Source organism: Oratosquilla oratoria, chromosome 11, assembly GCF_046742065.1.
Source record: "Oratosquilla oratoria isolate Oo_2021 chromosome 11, ASM4674206v1, whole genome shotgun sequence".
Lineage (NCBI taxonomy): Eukaryota > Metazoa > Arthropoda > Malacostraca > Stomatopoda > Squillidae > Oratosquilla > Oratosquilla oratoria.
In genome coordinates, this window is record NC_134787.1 from 64351516 (window position 1) to 64371591 (window position 20076).

At 37.1% G+C, this 20076-nt stretch overlaps 1 protein-coding gene across 1 annotated transcript; it reads right to left on the reverse strand.

Annotated features, from left to right (window-relative positions):
- Positions 1–2841: 2841 nt before the first annotated feature.
- On the reverse strand, positions 2842–7378 carry LOC143029887 (uncharacterized). Its single transcript, XM_076193056.1, has one exon. It carries the CDS (start codon positions 6083–6085, stop codon positions 5048–5050), a length of 1038 nt encoding a protein of 345 aa, XP_076049171.1. The 5' UTR covers positions 6086–7378; the 3' UTR covers positions 2842–5047.
- Between the last annotated feature and the right edge of the window lie 12698 nt (positions 7379–20076).

Below are 20076 nucleotides of genomic sequence, written 5' to 3' on the forward strand. Positions count from 1 at the left end.
TATCATTCCTCTTTAATTCTTCATTCTCCTCTTTTACTTCTTTTAACTGTCTGTTTAGTTCTTCTATTTCCTCAGTTAAGTTTTTGTTCGCCTTCTCTAGTTCTTCCAATCTTTCAACCCTTTGCGCAATTTCTAACATTCTACCGAACCTACTCTCCCAATGTTCGGTCAATTGTTCAAGTTTTTCCTCTAGTCTTGCCAGTCGGGGGAGGTTGGTATCCGCCCCCCCCCTCATTAAATCCATGGAAATTATTATCCTCACCTTCTATTGTGCTGCTCATTTCTATGTTTCTAATCTTTACATTTTTGTTAGACCCTTCGTCACTAAATTTATCCGGTCCGCGTTTGTTTACATGGCGTCTGCCTGCCTGGACCAAGTCCTCTTCTTCCTCATTTCCCTCAGTAATCCCTCCCCTTCTCCTTTTTCCTCACTTTCCCCCTACACCACGAGCAATCCCCTTCCCTGCAAATACAATAGGTACTTCCTTTGCGTTGAGATAAACGAAAATTTCACTTTTTCTTCAGGACGTCAATCCTCGCCGTCTGTTCGACGTAAGTGTGTGTGTGTGTGTTTCACCATGGTCTTTGATAACATGTTGGACTCGTGATCGACAGCTATTACCCTCCTGGATGAGAGGTCATATATGACCAATCTATGGGTAATGATGTGACCTTACACACACGCGCACAAACACACACACACAAAAACACGTCGGTCGAAGTGATAACGAAGTTTGGAACTCCAAGAAAACTTCAAGTTTCATCGATCTCAACGAGGGAGTATCTTTGTTGTATTAATAGGGAAGGGGAAAGCTCGTGGTGTAGTGGGAAGGTGAAGAAAAAGAAGAAAGGAAGGGATTACTGAAGGAAATGAAAGGAAATGAGGAAGGTGACGAAGGGGTTCCCCCGGACGCCAGGAGAAATGTCAACAAGAGGGCTGCAGACGACGCAGGCGAAGTCGAAAATATCAGTAAAAGCATTAAGTTTAGAAATATAGATAAGAACAGCACAATAGAAAGTGGAGATAATAATTTCCGTGGATCTAATGAGGGGGGAAGCCAACCTCCCCCGATTAACAAGTCTAGAGGAAACACTAGAAAAAATTACCAAGCATTGGGAGGCTAGGTTCAGCCAACTCACACGGATTACGGAGAGTTGATAAATTGGAAGAACTAAAGAAGGAGAACCAAAACCTAACTAAAGAAATAGAAGAATCAAAAAGACAGTTAAAAGAAGTAAAAGATGAGAATGAGGAATTAAAGAATAATAATAAAGGGAATAAAGATTTCATAACAAACGAAGCACAGGGTTGGAGAAAAGTCCAAGAGAATAACAAAGCTGTATTGATAGATATAGTGAAACAACAGATGAAAGAACAAGCTAAGGACACAATTATTAAAGTGATGAGAGAAGAGGAGAATGTAGTAAGAGACTTAGCGGACAAAAAGAAATGTATAATTACATTAGGGATGGAAGAGAAGTATAATCTAAATAGGACCACATGAGTAAAAGAGGAAAAGGAAAAGGTAAACAATATATTAGAAGTAGTTCAAGAGGATGGACAAGAAACAGGGAAAGAAATTGAAGAAATATATAGACTAGGGAAATATAATTCAGATGAGACCAGACCAATTGAGATCAAATTCAGGTCACAAACGACAGTAGAGAATATCTAAAGCAAAAACAGGGAAACTACCAGACAGTGAACAATATAAACAGGTATGGATAAAAAGAGAAATGAATAAAGAGGAAAGACAGGAGTAAACAAAAATAATAGAAGGTAAGGAAAAAACGAGAAAAGAACAGAGTCAGAAAAAGAGAAATTCTATTGGAAAGTAGTGAATATATAAGTGAAGAAATGGTTCATAGCAGAGAAAAACAGAAGGGAAACAGAAAACACAATGGAAGTAGCAGAAAATTAAAAGTGTCTTATACAAATATAGATGGGTCAATAACAGGCTTGAAGGAGCTGAATGATTACCTGAAGGAAAAAGAACTGGACATAATGGGAATTGTAGAGACAAAATTGAAAGGTCCACTACCACCTAACAGTGTAGGATATGGTGCATATAATTATTGGATTAGAAACAGAGAGGTAAAACAAGAGGGTGGAGTTGTTTTACTGACTAAGATATAAATGTGAGGAATGTCACATATAAAAAAAATATAGTAGAGATAATTATGATGGAACTGGAGGATAAGGATGGGAAGAGCAGGAAGTTTGTAGTAAATTATGTGCCTCCTAAAACGGCTTCGTGGGAAGAGAAAGAACACAAAAGTATGTTAGAAGACACAAGGATAACACTAAATAAGATAATGGAAGATGGAGGAAGGATAGTTATAATGGGTGACTTTAATTGTAAAGAAATCTGCTGGGAAGAAATGACAGTAAAGAGTGGAGACGACCTATGGGAAAATGTACTACTTGATATGATTATAGAACATACAATGACACAATGGATTCAAGAGCATACAAAGTATAGAAATGAGGAAGAACCATCGAAACTGGACCTAATAATCACATCAGAACCTGAAATAGTAGACAAGATTGAATATAAGACACCAATAAGTAAAAGTGACCACATATTGGTTGAACTGGAACTAAATGAGGAAAAATACATGAACAAAATGAACAATATAGGAAGGGAAGATTGATGTATGAAAAAACAAATTTTGATAAAATAAGAGAATTCTTTCAAAAAGCAGACAGGGAAAGAATACACAAGGAGGAAACAACAGTAGAGGAAAAATTCTGTGCAACCTGGAGCCTTGGTCAGTTATATAGGCATGTATAAAAACATCTCCATTAAGTATTGTAAGATTATGTTTTTTTGTGTTCTGTGAAGCATTGAAAAATTCTTGTGAAGTTTCACAAGATAAGAATATGTCTGTAAGCTAGATACATAACGGAAATTTACATTTCCTATTTTTCCAAATAAAACCATTGTATTTGTTATTTGTCCTGAATTAGGTCCTAAATTAAAATCAGTTGAAGGTCCAATTTCATTTTCTTATAAGTGTGATTTACATGCAGGGACACCATTACTAACACCCTGATAAAACATACCTAACAGATATCAACATTATCTTCCCAGAAAATCACCATTCTTGAAAATAAGAAAGCTACATCCATTAGGGTCAAACATAAAAAATTCTTATAATAACAACGGTATATTTCTTTTTCTTTTTTTATTCTTTTGTCCTCCTTAGTTGTCGCTGCCTCAACATAATTTATTGTAATCAAAAGAATGAAGGCTTTAAAGAAAATCCAACATTTGCTGAAGCCCTGTAAGAGGCTAGAAAAGAGTTGTTCAGGACAACAAAGTGGTAGCTGCTGAGCACTGTAACAGGCTGGTAGAAAGAGGGGAAGAAGATAGTTTGTTGAATTTTATAGGTATGTTGTGTAATAATATAACTGAGTAAGCTGCCGGAGTCTGCCTTTCTGCCTTGTTTGTAGAAAGGAGCTGGAAGCTTGAGTGTACTGATGATATGGCATTCCTTTGTAACTTAAGTGAGATTTATGCAGAGACATGAGATTATTCTAAGTAAACAATATTGCCATATAGACTTGAAACAAAGAATCTGATTGATGAAAGGGTGGAGGAAACAATTGAATTGGTTCATGATTGTAAGATCATGCTCTTTGGGGAGGATCTTAATTATAAAGATCATTGGACTAAGGAAATCACTCCGTCACTGCAAAAGCTCATTTAGGATCTTGCAGATGTGCTCTTGTGATAGAATCGTGGGGCATATGCCGTATAAGGGTCAACAGAAGAAATATAAAGAAAAACTCTGCATTTTCATTCTCTTAGACAGAATATTATAATTAAAAGAAGTTGCCATATCCATAAGTGAGAATCACAAGTGTAATTACAGTGGCTACAGTGGTGACAAGACTAACAGTGGTGACATGAGTTAACAGTGGCAAGACAGGTGACAGAGAGACAACAATGGGAAAGGGCCAGCTGGCCATTGTGGTAATATTTCAATATAACCCTATAACATTCTACGCTTGGGCTCACGTGACCTGAATCTAAATAGGACTAACTCTAGGAAGTTCATCTCACTCAAATAAGTAATGTGAGTCACATCATTTTAGACAGGTAAGTAGTGCAAATGTAATGTTATTTTAACAAAACATAATCAACCAAATTGATATAATAAAGTGCAGAGGTGCTATCCATAATTTTCATTGTTACATTTAACAAATACCTGTTCGTCTAATTGGAAAAATCTATCAGAAATACCCTCTAAATAGTCTCGGCAATCATGGTATAAGCAGGCACAAATTGCTATCAAATGTCCAATCCCAGTAAATCTTGAGGTAGTGAGATGCACTGGTATAATGGGGCACAAATTGCTATCAAATGTCCAATCCCAGTAAATCTTGAGGTAGTGAGATGCACTGGTATAATGGGAGAGTGTTTTAACATTTTCAATCCACAGGTCATTAAAACAGAGAGGCATTATATACACAGTGTGTATTCACTGTGGCCTATCTCCCTACATATCTCCAGTATTTCTTATGAAATGGATTATTACATGACTTTTGAAAGCATCTCGTGAGAATGCTGCATGTAACAGGTTTCACTGGAAAGGCTTCTCTCCTGTGTAGGTAAGCACATGATGTTCGAGGGAATTATTTCATGGGAAGTCTGTATGGCAAAGGTCACCTCTGAAAGGTCTCTCATGAATATGTTGTTTTAGATTATCCTTTTGTGAGAAATCTGCATCACACAGGTCACATTGGAAAGACTTCTGTATAGGTAAGTACATGGTGTTTGAGATTACTCTTTTGTGAGGAGGCTGCATCACACAATTCACATTGGAATGATTTCTTTCCTGTGTGAGTTACCACATGACGTCTGAGACTACTGTTTCAAGGGAAAATTGAATCACATTGGTCATCACATGGTTTTGGAGAACATTCTTTCTTGAGAAAGCAGTATTACATAGATCACACCGGAAAGGCTTCTCTCATGTGTGGGTAAACATGTGACTTCTGAAATTACTTTTGTGAGAAGGCTGCATTACACGTCTTACATCAGAAGGGTTTCTTATTAGCATGAGTCAGCACGTGACGTTTGAGATTACTTTTTCGTAAGAAAGCTGCGCTGCACAAGTCACACTTGAAAGACTTCTCTCCCGTGTGGATAACCATGTGACGTTTAAGAATACTCTCTTGTGAGAAAGCTGCATCACACAATCCACACTTGAAAGGCCTCTCATGAGTGTGGGTCATTACATGCTTTTTTAGATCACCCTTATATGAGAAAGCAGAATCACACAGGTCACACTGGAAAGGCTTCTCTCCTGTGTGGGTCATCATGTGAACTTTGAGATTACTCTTTAGTGAGAAAGCTGAATCACATAGATCACATTGAAAAGGCTTCTCTCCTGTATGGGTCATTATGTGAGCTTTGAGATTACCCTTTCGTGAGAGGGCTGCATCACACAGGTCACACTGGAAAGGCCTTTCATGTGTATGGGTCATTATATGATTTTTGAGATTACCCTTTAGTGAGAAAGCTGCGCTGCACAAGTCACACTTGAAAGACTTCTCTCCTGTGTGGGTAACCATGTGACGTTTAAGAATACTCTTTTGTGAGAAAGCTGCATCGCACAACCCACACTTAAAAGGTCTCTCATGAGTGTGGGTCATTACATGCTTTTTTAGATCACCCTGATATGAGAAAGCAGAATCACACAGGTCACACTGAAAAGGCTTCTCTCCTGTGTGGGTTATCATGTGAACTTTGAGATTACACTTTAGTGAGAAAGCTGAATCACATAGATCACACTGGAAAGGCTTCTCTCGTGTATGGGTCACCATGTGAGCTTTAAGATTACCCTTTCGTGAGAAGGCTGCATCACACAGGTCACATTGGAAAGGCTTCTCACGTGTATGGGTCATTATATGTTTTTTGAGATTACCCTTTAGTGAGAAAGCAGAATCACACAGGTCACATTGAAAAGGCTTCTCTCCTGTGTGGGTAAGCATATGACGTTTAAGACCACTCTTTAATGTGAAAGCTGAATCACATAGGTTGCACTTGAAAGACCTCTCATGAGTATGGGTCATGATATCCTGTGGGAGATCACACTTTTGTGAGAATGCAAAATCCCACAGATCACACTGGAATGACTTCTTTCAATAGTGGGTAATCATGTGATGTTTGGGATGACTCTTTGCTAGAAATCACACTGGAATAGCTTCTCACCGATGTGAGTGACTACACAACTTTTGAGGCTACTCTTTTGTAAGAAAGTTGCATCACACAGATCACACTGGAATGACTTCTCTCCTGTGCGAGTCACTGCATGATGTTTGAGGTCACCATATCTTCAGAAAGCCTCATTGCATATGTCCCATTGAAAAAGCTTCTCTCCTGTGTGAGTAATAATGTGATATCTTAAATAATTTTTGAGATAGCTGGGTTGCAGATGGCATACCGGGTCCTCTTTATTGTATGATAGTTCTTCAAAAGAAATGTTGATGGTTGCTCTTTGTCCTGGAAAAAAAAAAAGATAATAATTATAAACTCTACATCCAACATTTTGAGGTTGTGTAATAACAGGAGTGTGGATGTTTTCTACACACAGAATTTCATGTACAAGTTCTTTTGTACCAAAAAAATCCTTTGTAACATAAAATAAGCAGAAATACTAAAAGATATGGTGATTTGATATGCTGCATTCCATTTTTTTAAAATTGGAAATGTGTTAAAAATTATCCAATGCATATTAACATCAAGACAACCAAAGTGAATTAAATTTTGCTCTAGCTTTTTCACCTGTTCCCAAATTACAGAAGGAGGGAATGGGTTATCTGGCCACAGTGGTTGTATTTAAATGTAATCCATAGTATTCTATGCTTGGGTTCACAAAACCCAAATTTAAATAGGACTTATTCTAGGAAGAATCATCTAGTTCATATCACTAAAATAAATTATGTGAGTCATATCATTAGATGCACTGGTAACTGGTGCAAATGTGATATTTTGACAAAACATAATCAACCAAATTGATATAACAAATTGCAGAGGTACTATCCATTGTTACATTTAAGATATTGGAAATAGGTTAGTATGGTATTTGTTTAGTTGTGGGTTCAAACTCTGTGCCTCATCTTCCTCCTCATGAGTAAAATTTCCACAGAAGTCCACAACCCATCAACTATTCAAGGATGTAAGATAACAATGTTTGAAAGTATGATTCATGTGAATCTATAGTTGATTACTGCTGCTAATATTTTCTCCAAGTGACACTCCTTTGAATTTTGGTAGAAATAACACCAAAACCCATTAAAACTATGAAATATTGATTTCTGACATCCTTGAGTGATAAGTAAATTACTCTACCAACCTATCCCAACTTGTCATCACCTTTATCTACGCCCTCCGTCCCAACACACACACACCTCCTTACCAACACAAGCAGGTGGAATTGCTCAATGTGTTATGGCTGGACAAGCTCTTCAAGTGAGCTACTTAAATTTGTGTGAAATTTTTGTGACCATCTTACTCATATATCAGAGAATACGGAAGATTTTTCAATTTAGATTTATGTTGAATGACACTATTTATGAAACCTTCCAATATAATGTATGTGATTATATTTTAGGAAGCTGATACCTATTGTGAGATAAGGCTTTCATTGTATTTGGAGTAGTTCATGCACAAATATTATATGTAACCCCTATAAAACGAGAATACGCTTGCATTAGAACGCGTTCGCTAGTTTGTAGTTTTGTATCTTGTCGTTTTATGCCTAGCATATGAGAATATAAACATTACATGAGCCTATTGGGAAACCTTCATTCGGTTTCCGAAATTGATAGTGGCCATTAGCGACCGGAACACCATAAAACCAGGCATCATAAACCAAGGAACAAACGAAATATAACCCCACACAATCAATACATGCAAACAACTGACGAGCGTTTGCTAATTGCCTTGTATGACTGCTGTACTTTCAAATTCGATGACACTTTTGGATCACATATATGTCCCAAGAATCTTAAATATTCTTGCCAGTCGTTACATAAGCGTCAATACAAATTCTCATTGTTTTCCTGGCTTTTCAAAACCTAATATGTGATTTGATATAGAAAACTGAAACACATGTTTTAGTAAGGGGTGACCTGTTTTAATTTACTCGCCGCGAGAACACTACGCCTAATCAAACGCCTGTCCCAGTCGTTTGATAAAACCAAGCAAGAACATCAAACAGTTTTGATAGCGTTTGATATTCTGATGCGCTGGTAAAAACGCGTCAAATAAAATAATACTATGTATCATTGTACAATTTTTTTTCTTCTGATAGTGGGATTTATAGTTAATTTTATAAATGTTATAGATATAAAGACATACTGTGAAAGGCAGTGGGTTCTGTTTCAGTAACCTGCAAATGCATTTTTCACTTTCTTTTTTAGCATTTTATTTATTTTTCCTATAGAATGGTAGTGTTAGGAGCTGATGAAAGTTTCATGTCAAATATCTGCTTGCATATTTGTGGAATTTTAGTAAGGTTATGTTGGCAAATGTGGAGATGGACACAAAGGAAATTTCAAGATGATGAATTGGAGATGATATTATGATCATTGCCTGTGATCCTCTTCAGTGTTACAGTGTAGTTTTACATTAGGGTTGGTGGGTTTATACCAGTAATCATAATATCTGTATTTTTTCTTTTCTCTGATAGTGGGTATTACAGTTAGTTTTACAGATGTTTTGGATATAAAGATAAAGTGTGAAAGGCAGTGGGTTCTGTTTCAATAACATACAAATGCATATTTCACCTTTTTTATTTATCTTTTCACTTGAAAGTTTTATTTTTTCTATGGAATGGTTAGGTTAGGAGCTATTAGCCAATGGAGTTTCATGTCAAATATTCGTGCTTGCATGTATGTGGAATTTTACCAGGAGGTAATATGAATCCAAACACAAAATTGAAATTATATTGCTGCAAGGAGTCAAGTAAATGAAAGTGAATTAATAAAGAAAGCTACTAATGAAGTTTAAAATAGGATTATAGTATTAAACAGGATACTATGGTAAGGAAATGTGTAGCGAGATGATGTGAATTTTTTTTATGATAATATTACACAAATAGAATGAATATAGAAATATAACCACTGGTGAGAAATGTAGTAACACATTTGTAAATCACAACTAACATCTAGTCAGACAAAACTCAACTTTTCCTTTTGTCCAATTGTAGTGTTAGTTGTGATAGAAATATAAGGCTGTGCAAGTTCGTGAGGACTAAGAGGAACCAAATCACAGTGGAAGACCAATTTTGGTGACATTGAAAAATGGTATAAAGGCCAGAATAATGAATGCATACAAATTTAAGAATACACAAGATGAAGTAGAAAGTGGCTATCTCACTCAATATGAGCAAAGAAAAGAGAATAGAAAAGAATCTTATGGAAGAGGCTAGGGAAAGGAACATGGATGAGGGGGAGAAGAACTCAGGAAATTTTTATGTGATAAGGTGAGGTCATTGCAGCAGGTACTAGGTAAAACTGCAGAAGAAGAAAACTCCTCTAACTGCTCAGTCAGTGAGTGATCACAGTCAATAATAGATCAGGTCCAATGTATTGTATATAGTGTAAATAACTTGAATGTAATGTTCAGTAATGTAGATATATTTACAACTGACAAATGAGCTGATAGGGAGATTATTGGAAAATAATCATGTTTATCATGTGATTGTTGTACAGGAATTGCATCCAAAGCATGGTAGGTTTGAAAGAGTACTTTGCATAATACAATATGAGTTGACAGACAAAGTATTTAGTAAATACAGTGGGAGGAAGATATTTATGTTAATAAAAGTATGGTGAAAATATAATTGAGGTGAAAAATGGGGTGAGATCCTTGTTATTTAGTTTGATATGTAGGTTTCCTATTAGTACCATGAAGAAAACAACAAGTTTCTGAAATTAATCAAGGAAATGAATGAGTGTCAAGGTAATTGTGGAGGATTTCAACTTTCCAGAAATTAATTGGAAAAATTACATCACCAGTACTGGAGTAAATGGTATCTATAAGTTTATTGAGTGTACACAAGATGGGTTTCTGACACAACAAATAAAGAAAACTACCAGGCATAGGGGTTTAGGTGTTGGAAATAGTAATGATGAAGAAATTTTGAATGATATTGAACTATGTTACCACCTTGGAGGAAGTGATCATATTTGTATTTCTTCCTGTATTAATACTGATGTGCAGAAAAAAAGTAACAACAAGTTTACTTGTTACTTGTAATTCTTTTTTATCTGGTCCCACTCCACTAATGGTGCTCTGCAGGACCCTCACATCAGTAAAAATCTACTTCCTTATAATTTGTAATCCTCTTTGATGTTGAGGTCTTCCATATCGTAACATTCAGAGAACAGGAACATCTTGAGTTTATTCTTGAAGCTTTGGATACTGACAGTACATTGTAGATTGAGTGAGAGACTATTATAAAATCTTGGGGAGGCTGACTTAAAAGAGCGAAAACCAACACATGATACAACTTGGGGGTTCAAATAGTGTTAGACCTGAGTCAGCTTGATGGGTGTTTACGCCTTCCTCAGTAAGGTAGACCACCTTCAATAGACTCCTAAAGTATGATGGTTTTCCAGTTTGTAGAACTTGGTGAGTTATCACACATATTTTATACTTAATTCTAGCTTTTGTGGGAAGCCAGTGCAAATCAATTAATACAGATGTAATGCTATCAAGATGAGATACCTTTAATTAATCGCCCTATCAAAATATTTTGTAACATCTTAAGTTGAATATGTGGTAGATTACAGTATGTAGAATTACAATAATAAAGTCTAGTAACAACACAGTTAATTACAATCTTTTTCATAGAACTTATATCAATATTTTTCTTAATAAATGGAATATTTCTTAAATTGTCACCAGCAATTCTAACCACATTATTTATTTGATCATTAAAAGACAAATTGCTGTCATTTAAGACATCCACAAAAAGGCAGATTTTGATCGAAAAAGACAGAAATTGGACATATATTGGGAAGAAATGTTGTGAAGGTAGTATTGAAGAAAAATGGCAGTGTTTCAGGAGAAAGCAAGTCAGTTGATATACAGTGGTACCTTGTTACTTGAATTTAGTTAATTCTTGGAGGTGTTTCAACTAACAAAAAGTTCAATTAACAAACTAATTAATTGCCTTTAAATCAATAGAAATAGAAATAATCCATTCTGGAACCCCCCAAACTGGAATTTGTATTTTGAAATATGCTTTGGTTATACAAATTATATAATTCCAATTTCATTAGTTTGATAAAGGATTAGTAATGATAGTTAATAAAATTGATAAACTTTAAAGTAAAAGAAAAAAGGCAGAAAGTTAAAAGGGTTTTAAGTGTATTCACCAGAAGGAGGCTTGATGATGGGCTTAATTGGAGGAGAGGGAGCTAGGTTTTTGAACCAGAAGAACGTCAGGAAGGTTCATGTTGGGTTCCGGCATCTATTGCTTTTTGAAAGCCATTCTTTAGTGGTGCTATTTGTAGAGGGCTTAATCCAGCATTCAAGTGTAACCAGACATGGATGACCCTTCTAAATGTTCATGCAATGGCTTATAACATTATCATTGGAAGTGTCAAACATATGTCTGAAACTGCCTTTTTAGGGAATCTCTTCTACAATGGCCTGCACTGCTTACCAATGGCTGAGGAGTTTCTTGATCTTAGAAGGCAAGTTGTTCTGTTTTTCTTCTCTGTAGGAGAGACATCATCACCCTCTTGCTTTTTCTGCTCAAGGAGGTGTTGGAGCTCATTTGTGGTCAGCTCTGTCTTGTGCTCATCTAGGAGCTCCTCCACATCATTGGCATTCATCTCCAGGCCCATGGACGTCCCCAGAGATGCTGTGGCAGGAACAACAGGTTCTTCCTGGAAGCACTTAAAGTATGATTAGCTGCACATTCCAGCCAAAACTTCCTCCAGGCAAAGTTTAATGATCTGGTGGTCACAACGGCCCAGGATTTGATGATGATCTGGGTGGAATGAAGAGTGTTGAAGTGATCCTTTTGGAAGTCTCTGAGAGTCAAATTGGTCACATTCATCATGTCAAAGTATCTTCTAAACATGCTCTTAGTGTAGAGTTTCTTAAAGTTACACATGACTTGCTGGTCCATGAGCTGGATAAGGGGGGAGGGTATCAGGGGGTAGAAACTTTATCATAATAAAGTCATGTTCTACCAAGAACCAAAATGATAGACAGGGGCATTATATATCATAAGAAATCCTTGATGGGAAGACTGCTTTCAAAGGTATAACTTCATTCGAGGGGTGAACATCTCGGTGACCCAATAAAAAAAAAAAAAAAAAAGAAAAAAAAAAAAGATGGTGAACCATGTCTGGATTTGAGTGCCACATTACATTCAAGTTATCCTGACATCTTTCTTGAACACCTGAGGATTTTGTGAGTGGTAGACCAGTAAAGGATTAACTTTACAATTACCACTTGCAATGACACAAAAGAAAAGTCAGGTAATTCTTCATGGAGTTATGCCCTGGGTTATTTTTCTCCCTTATAATGTATGTCTTGAAAAAGATACCCATCTTTTATTTAGAAATTTTATGCAAAATGAAGCCCCCCTCTGTGACATACTCTCTGAACTCTCATATGAATTCTGCTGTTGGCACATTAGAACTGGCTGCTTCCACATGTGTTACAACACTATGGATACCAGTCTCCTTGAAAATTTAAAACCAGCCTATACTAGCTCGAAACTCCTCTGTGAGGTTGCCAGTAGACTGCGTGGTCTTCATTAAGTTGGCATGGAGACACATCACCTTCTCTCAAATGATATTCTCAGATATTTCATCACCAGCCCTTGTTTTTTGTTTGTCCAGACTAGGAGGAGTTTTTCCATCATAGCCTGGGTATGCTTGCATGATAAATGACTAATACCTGTACCCACTTCTGCCATTTTATACTGATCTTTATTTTTAAAAATTGTACAAACATTGGACTTGTGCATCTTATAAAACCATTTCAAATGGCAATTGCTGACAGAATGGTCAGAGTAGACACTATGTGAGGAAGGAATCTTTGTTAAATGTACAATGTTTTACTTGTTTAAGCTTTTCCAGACACAGAAACCATCCTCACATGGTGTCTACTCTGACCATCTTTTAAAATGATGCAAGATCACCTACATGTGTACCAATCTCATGCTTCACTGCTAACTCCTTAATTTCAATAGAAGTTCTACTATTTTTCCTCTAGGGGTTATCATTATTTGTTTACAAAGGTGAGGTTAGATATGATACCTGACTGACCCAATCTTTAGTAGGGATGAGGGAAGTAGACTAACACCAGCATTAGTAAGGAAGAAGTAGTCAAAAAAAATTGATAGACTTAAAATTACAAAATCCTTGGGCCCAGAGGAAATTTTTGGGAGAGTGCTTAAAGAGTGTAAATTTGAAATCTGTGACCAGTTAAAGGAAGTATTTAGTGAGTCATAGACACTGGATTCATGTCTCTTTCTTGGGGACAGGCTCATGTTTTCTTGGGGTTACTCCTGTTTTCAAAAAGGTGATAAATTGTCTATGCACATCTACAGGCCAATAAGTTTGATGTCTATTGTAGGTAAATTTTTAGAAACAATAATGTCTTGGAGTCAAAACAAGAGGTAACCTATCTTGGAATACCCTTAGATCAGTCCCTCTCAGGGAATGCCATAACGGATAAGATTGTATCCAAGTGTTCACATAAAGTCAAATTTTTGTACAGAAAAGCCAGAAATTTTGATCTGGAAACAAAGAAGCTTCTGGTCTCAGCCTTGTTACAACATCACTTTGATTATGCTTGTAGCTCTTGGTACAGTAGTCTGAGCAGAAAAAACTAGTCCCGGCTACAGGTTACACAAAATAAGATAATTAGATTCATACTAAATTTACCTCAACGTAGTCATATTGGTATTGAAGAATTTAGCAATGTAGGAATGTTACCTGTAAAATATCGTGTCCAGCAATTGAAACTAAACCAGGTTTACAATGTCGTTCATAATTCTGCTCCCTCATATGTGAGCTGTAATTTTACATTATCAGCTGAGAACCGAACGCGGAACAGTCTAGAGTCCCTTATTGTACCTCATGCAGGTCCCTTCACCAAAAACAGTTTTCACTTCACAGGTGCTCAATTATGGAACTCACTACCTGTGTCCATTAAGAAGTCAAATAGTAAGGTTACCTTCAAGAAAAAAGTCAAGGGTTACTATATGTCTCAGCTATGGACAGAGAACAGCCTTGATTTTGTGTACTACTAGCTTAGTGAGGGATACCTGATTCCATGAGTAATACCATCCAAATCTGTGTTCACTCATAACTGTTCTGACCTCTCCCCTCTTTTTTGTTCTTCAGAAGTTTAGTTTAGTATAACAATGATTGATGTTTACAAATTGGTTTCCACCTTTGTTTTACCAGTCATAATATGGCATATGTCTCAGGTAGGGTCCGAGAACAGTTATGATCTGACCTTTTTCATCATTCTCCTTGTTGTTTTACTCATTCGAGTACTGGTCCCCTGTACCCTACCCCTGATGCTTCAGGTTATAATGTACTACTCCCAAGTGCTCATACTAATTGCCCACTCTGTCCCGAGATTCAGGTTAAATGTTAGATTTAATTAATAGGTGACCCTAGCTGCAGTGTTGCATTCACTATAACTACATGTTGTTACAGATGTAGAATATTGTAATACAGTATATCATTAATGGTACTACTCTGATATAGTACTCACTCATGCATGTTGATACAGCTGTAGAATAATGCAGTATATCATTAATGGTACTACTCTGATATAGCACTCACTCATACTGTTTTGTTACAGTTTAATATTATTATGTTGTTCCTTTGCTTATTGCAATGTTCCTTTTTGTGATGGTGCTCAAATTTTTTGTCTCAATATATCATTAATGGTACTACTCTGATATAGTACTCACTCATACTGTTTTGTTACAGTTTAATATTATTTTGTTGTTCCTTTGCTTATTGCAATGTTCCTTTTTGTGATGGTGCTCAAATTTTTGGTCTCAATATTCCTATGTGTACAAACATTTTAGTAATATTAGCTAAACTATAACAATGTTTATGTGTCATATGTGTTCTGACTGATATTACTCATGATTGTCTCTGGTCCCCTTAACCCCCTATGTATGTTGTCAGTGTGACTTAGTGTAGAATAACAATCTGATGAGGACCACAATGGAAATAAGCGTACTGTACATGCTTTTTGTGTTATCCTCGGCAATTTGCATTTATTATTCTGAACTACGTGTTCTTGTCATTATTTGCACTAAATGTACATTGATTCATTGCCAAATAAAGTCTATCTATCTAACAGCTGATATAATCAGAGATCACATTGAGAGACATAATTTGATTCATGACTCACAGCATGGGTTCACCAAGGGTAGGTCATGTGTAACTAATATTTTATCTTCTTATACCAATGGCTACAAAATGTTAGATAACAATGATATCTATGATATTTACTTTGACTTTAACAAAGCATTCAACAAGGTGCCCCCAGAGATTACTAAAGAAAGTTAAAGTCCATGGCATAGGAGGAAAAGTGAATAGATTAGAGCATGGATTAGTCATAGAAAATAACAGGTCACCATTAATGGTGTAAAATCCAAATGAGGGAGTGTTACTAGTAGAATTCCCCAGGGCTCTGTTTTTGGTCCCTTATTGTTCATTTTGTATATAAACAACAATTGAATTACACAATGTAACACATGTTTTGTTTATTTGTATTTTTTCATGTTTATATATGTATTTCGTGTCACTGAATCGAAATATCACATTAGTTTTGACGTAACATCGATATTTCTTTATTTATTCTTGATTTTATATTTTATTGTTATATACGCAACCTTTCTCTACAGTAGTTAATTGATTCAATCTACTTTAGCATTCTAAGGATAATTATACAACATCTAGTATTTTTTTCATAATATGAAGTGTATTTAAGAGCTACAATATTAGTAAGAACAAAATAAACAACACAACTTTGCACTGCAAGTGTTTTGATGACTCTTCTCATGATTAGAAGTGCTTTGACGATCAAGATTTTCTAGAATGCATGCTTTCGTCTTTTCTGACTAGTGACCATATGTAATCTCCCATCATAGCAGTATTCCATCGTCCTTGATATCTTCTTTCCATAGTTGCGATATCCTGATGAAATCTCTCGCCATGCTCCTCACTGACAGCCCCCAAGTTTTTGGGGAAGAAATCTAGGTGAGAATGCAAGAAATGTATCTTCAAGGACATACGACAACCAAGTTTCCTGAAGTTCTCAATAAGCTTTGCCACTATTTGTTTATAATTAGGGTCCTTGTGATTTCCTAGGAATCCACGAACTACATCACGAAATGAACACCAAGCTTCTCTTTCAACTTTCGTCATCGCTCTTTCCAGTTTCTCCGACTTCAACATTTTGTTTACCTGGGGTCCAACAAATATACCACCTTTGAGCTTAGCCTCAGATAGCTTGGGAAACATGAGACAAATTTCTTGGAAAGTTTTGCCTCCAAAATCCAAAGCCTTCACAAACTGTTTAATTAACCCTAGCTTGATATGAAGTGGGGGTAATAAAACTTTTTTCGAATCTACTAGAGGCTGTCTGAGAACATTTAACATTCCTGGCTGCAGTTCAACTCTTGGGGGCCAATGAACTTTATTATAATGATCATCATCAGCCCTGCTGTCCCATAAACAAAGAAAACAGGAATACTTTGTGTATCCCCCTTGTAAGCCAAGCAAAAAGGCTAGCATCTTGAAATCACCACAAACATCCCATTTGAATTCAGCATAATTGATTTTTTCAAGAAGCTGTTTGACATTATGATAGTTTTCTTTCTCCTGTACTGAGTGTGCAGTAGGCAAAGATGGGTTTTTATTTCCATTTTGGAGCAATACTTCTTTGAGAATTCGTGTTGAGCTATCTATGAACAGTCGCCATTCTGCAGGATCATGTTCGAGTCCATGGGCTATAAACAAACCAGTAACATCCTTACAATAACACATATCATCACTAAAGTCATAGTAAATTTTAAATTCTTCATGTCGTTTCCGGTACACAGATGTCCTGCAGTCTTCTCTTAGTAGATTCCATTCTTTCATCCTTGATGTAAGAAGCTTAGCTCCTGACTTAGTAAGACCTAAGTCTCTGGTTAAGTCATCTAGCTCACTCTGACTTGGAAAGTGAGGCTCCGAAGTCGTTCTTGGTGCGAAATCTTCGTCTCCCATTTCATGGCTGCTGCTACCTGCTGACCCTTCAGATGAAATTTCCATTGCATCTTCCATCTGGAAAGAAAGAAATAACTAAATATAGCAACTTCAACAAAGACGAATAGTATTAGTATTCCATATATCTTTAGGAAAGTGAATGTATATTAAGTAATTAATATTGAAGTTAATTAAAAGTAAAGAGAGTATGATAAAAATAAACTTGCATTTTCTGGTGGTTGTGGTACTGGTAAGCTATCATCATGTGGGACAGGTGCTCTAGATGATGGTATGTCTGGATACTGCAGAGCTTGTCTTCCTTTCACTTTCCTGTACTTCGTCACATCAATCATACAAAAGTAGCAGTCGTCGTGATGGTTCTTCGGCTCTCTCCATATTCTAGGAATGGCAAAAGGCATTGCCCTTCCTTTACCTCTCAGCCATCCTTCTAGAGTAGATCGGCAGCTTCCACATATCACATGAGGTGCCCATGGCTTGTCCTGGTCACCCATGGGCATTCCGAAATAGAGTCTGTACGCTATCCACACTTTAGCACCTCTCACGATCTTATGTAGTACTTGTTTTTTCCCAATATAATAACCACACACATAGCAAAATGTATCAGGAGAATTTTCACATCCTCTAGTAGCCATCTTAACAGGTAAATAGTTCAGTCATTGATCTGAAAGAGAAAATTAGATAAACATTTAGTAGCAGACCACATAACAATTCCAAAATATACATGGTAACATTGAAATTATATGTATTTCTACAGAAAAAATAATTGCATATTTGAAATCAGTAGGAAAAATGGATTAATAAACTCTAAAAAAAATACAATAAACAAAACTTTTGAAAAAAAATGTTACGTTGTGTTATTAGTGATGTTATTAAGTGAACATTAAGGGAGAGCGACTGGAGGAAGTGGATAGTTTTAGATACTTGGGTGCAAGTGTAGCAGGAAAAGGTGGAGTGAAGGTGGAGGTAGAATGTAGATTGAGAGAAGCGAGTAAATGCCTTGGTGGTTTAAAGAGTGTAATGAGGAATAGACATTTGGGAATGGATGCGAAGAGGAGACTGTATGAAGGAGTGATTGTGCCAACAGCACTGTATGGGGCAGAAACGTGGAACATAAGAGAAGAAGAGAGAAGGAGTTTGAATGTGTTTGAGATGAGGTGTCTGAGAAGTATGGTGGGGGTTACTAGGCTAGATAGAGTGAGAAATGAGGAGGTGAGGAGGAGAACAGGGGTGACAAAGGATTTGGGAGATAGGGTTGATGAAAGAATATTAGGATGGTTTGGACACATGGAAAGAATGAGTGAAGAAAGACTAGTAAAAGAGGTATGGAAGGCAGATGTGGAGGGAGTGAACATGAGGGGACGTCCTAGGATGAGGTGGATGGATGGGGTGAAGGGGGCTTTGGGGAAGAGGGGAATGTCTGTTGAGGAAGGAAGGGAGAGGACGGAAGACAGAGGTGAGTGGAGAATGGTTGTATATGGATGATGTTGTGACTGCATGAGGAGGAATGGGCGGGGGGATGGGGGGTGGGGTAGTATGTGTGAGTAATTTTTGACGCAGCCCGAAGGGATTTCTCCCCGTCCTCGCCTTATATGCAAAGGGGGACGGAGAGGGGGGGTCGCCGATTAAATGAAGCGGCCTTGCTGTGGATGTACTGTGTCTTGCGACACTGCTTCTGACCCAGGGCGGTGGGCAGGGTGCAGCGATGACCCGTCATCCAGGAGGTGCTCAGATGAGAGGAAGGGTGGGAGGGGTGTGGAGTGTATTTAGGGATGAAATGGGTGGGAGTGTTTTTATGCCTTTCCCTTTTTGGCTACCTCCCTTGGAAGGGGGAAAAGGCCTTGGTATATGTATGTATTAAGTTTATAGATAACATTGAAATAGGATGCCAAATTAGTTCAGGGGAAGACCCCAGGATACTGCAGAAAGATCTAATAGGGGAATTGAAATGGTGTAAGGGCTTTAATGGGTGATGCAGACAAGATCATTGTCACGACCAACCTAGTTGTTTTTTTAATTGTTCTAGCCACATTATTTCTCTTAAATTAACAAATGAGTCTGTATTTTTGGCTTTCAGTCACCTATCTCCATACCTAGCCATCTGTGTATTAGACTTTATGTATGTCCCTTGGGAAGATTTTATCAAATTTCTGAAGTTAAACCTATGAGCCTCCAGCATAAGTTTGTATGCTGCTATTACCTGTACTTTTACATCATTATATTCACTGTCTGTGTTATTTTGAGATGTGTATAACTTTCGAGTTCTACCAACTAATTTGAAGTAGAGTCTACTAAGTTGGGTTTTGGTAAGTCTCAGAATATGTGTGAATCTCAGGGAATGAGAAGGCCGACAGGTTGGCTAAAGAGGCAGCAACTCTTTAGTTTTTATTTATTATCTTATTATTATTATGATTTTTTTTCGCATCCGACCTAGATATGGACTTAAGGTCTCCTGTAGGCATGCTCCACCTTTGTAATCCTTTGTAATTCCTCCTTCCAACCCCATTCCATTTCATGACATGTACTCAACTATATGGGTGGCAGTTCTTGCCAGTTGGCAGAATAGGTGGGAGGCTCTGATAACCTCCACAAAGATGGGGGAGATAACCCCTCTTGCTTTCCATCTGTGGACATATGAACATGTCCAAGGGCGCCCCTCTCTGCTCGGGCCACACACATCTCATGTATAGTTACTTCATGTCCTGGAAAACACAATCATTCAATGATGACTGCTTAGTCCCCCTAACAATATGACACTTTCTAGTAGTGTCCCTGTCTGGTGGACCTGC

What these genes read in the sequence shown, in the direction of transcription:
- LOC143029887 (XM_076193056.1), bottom strand. Translation starts at nt 6,085, where the DNA reads ATGACCCATACTCATGAGAGGTCTTTCAAGTGCAACCTATGTGATTCA.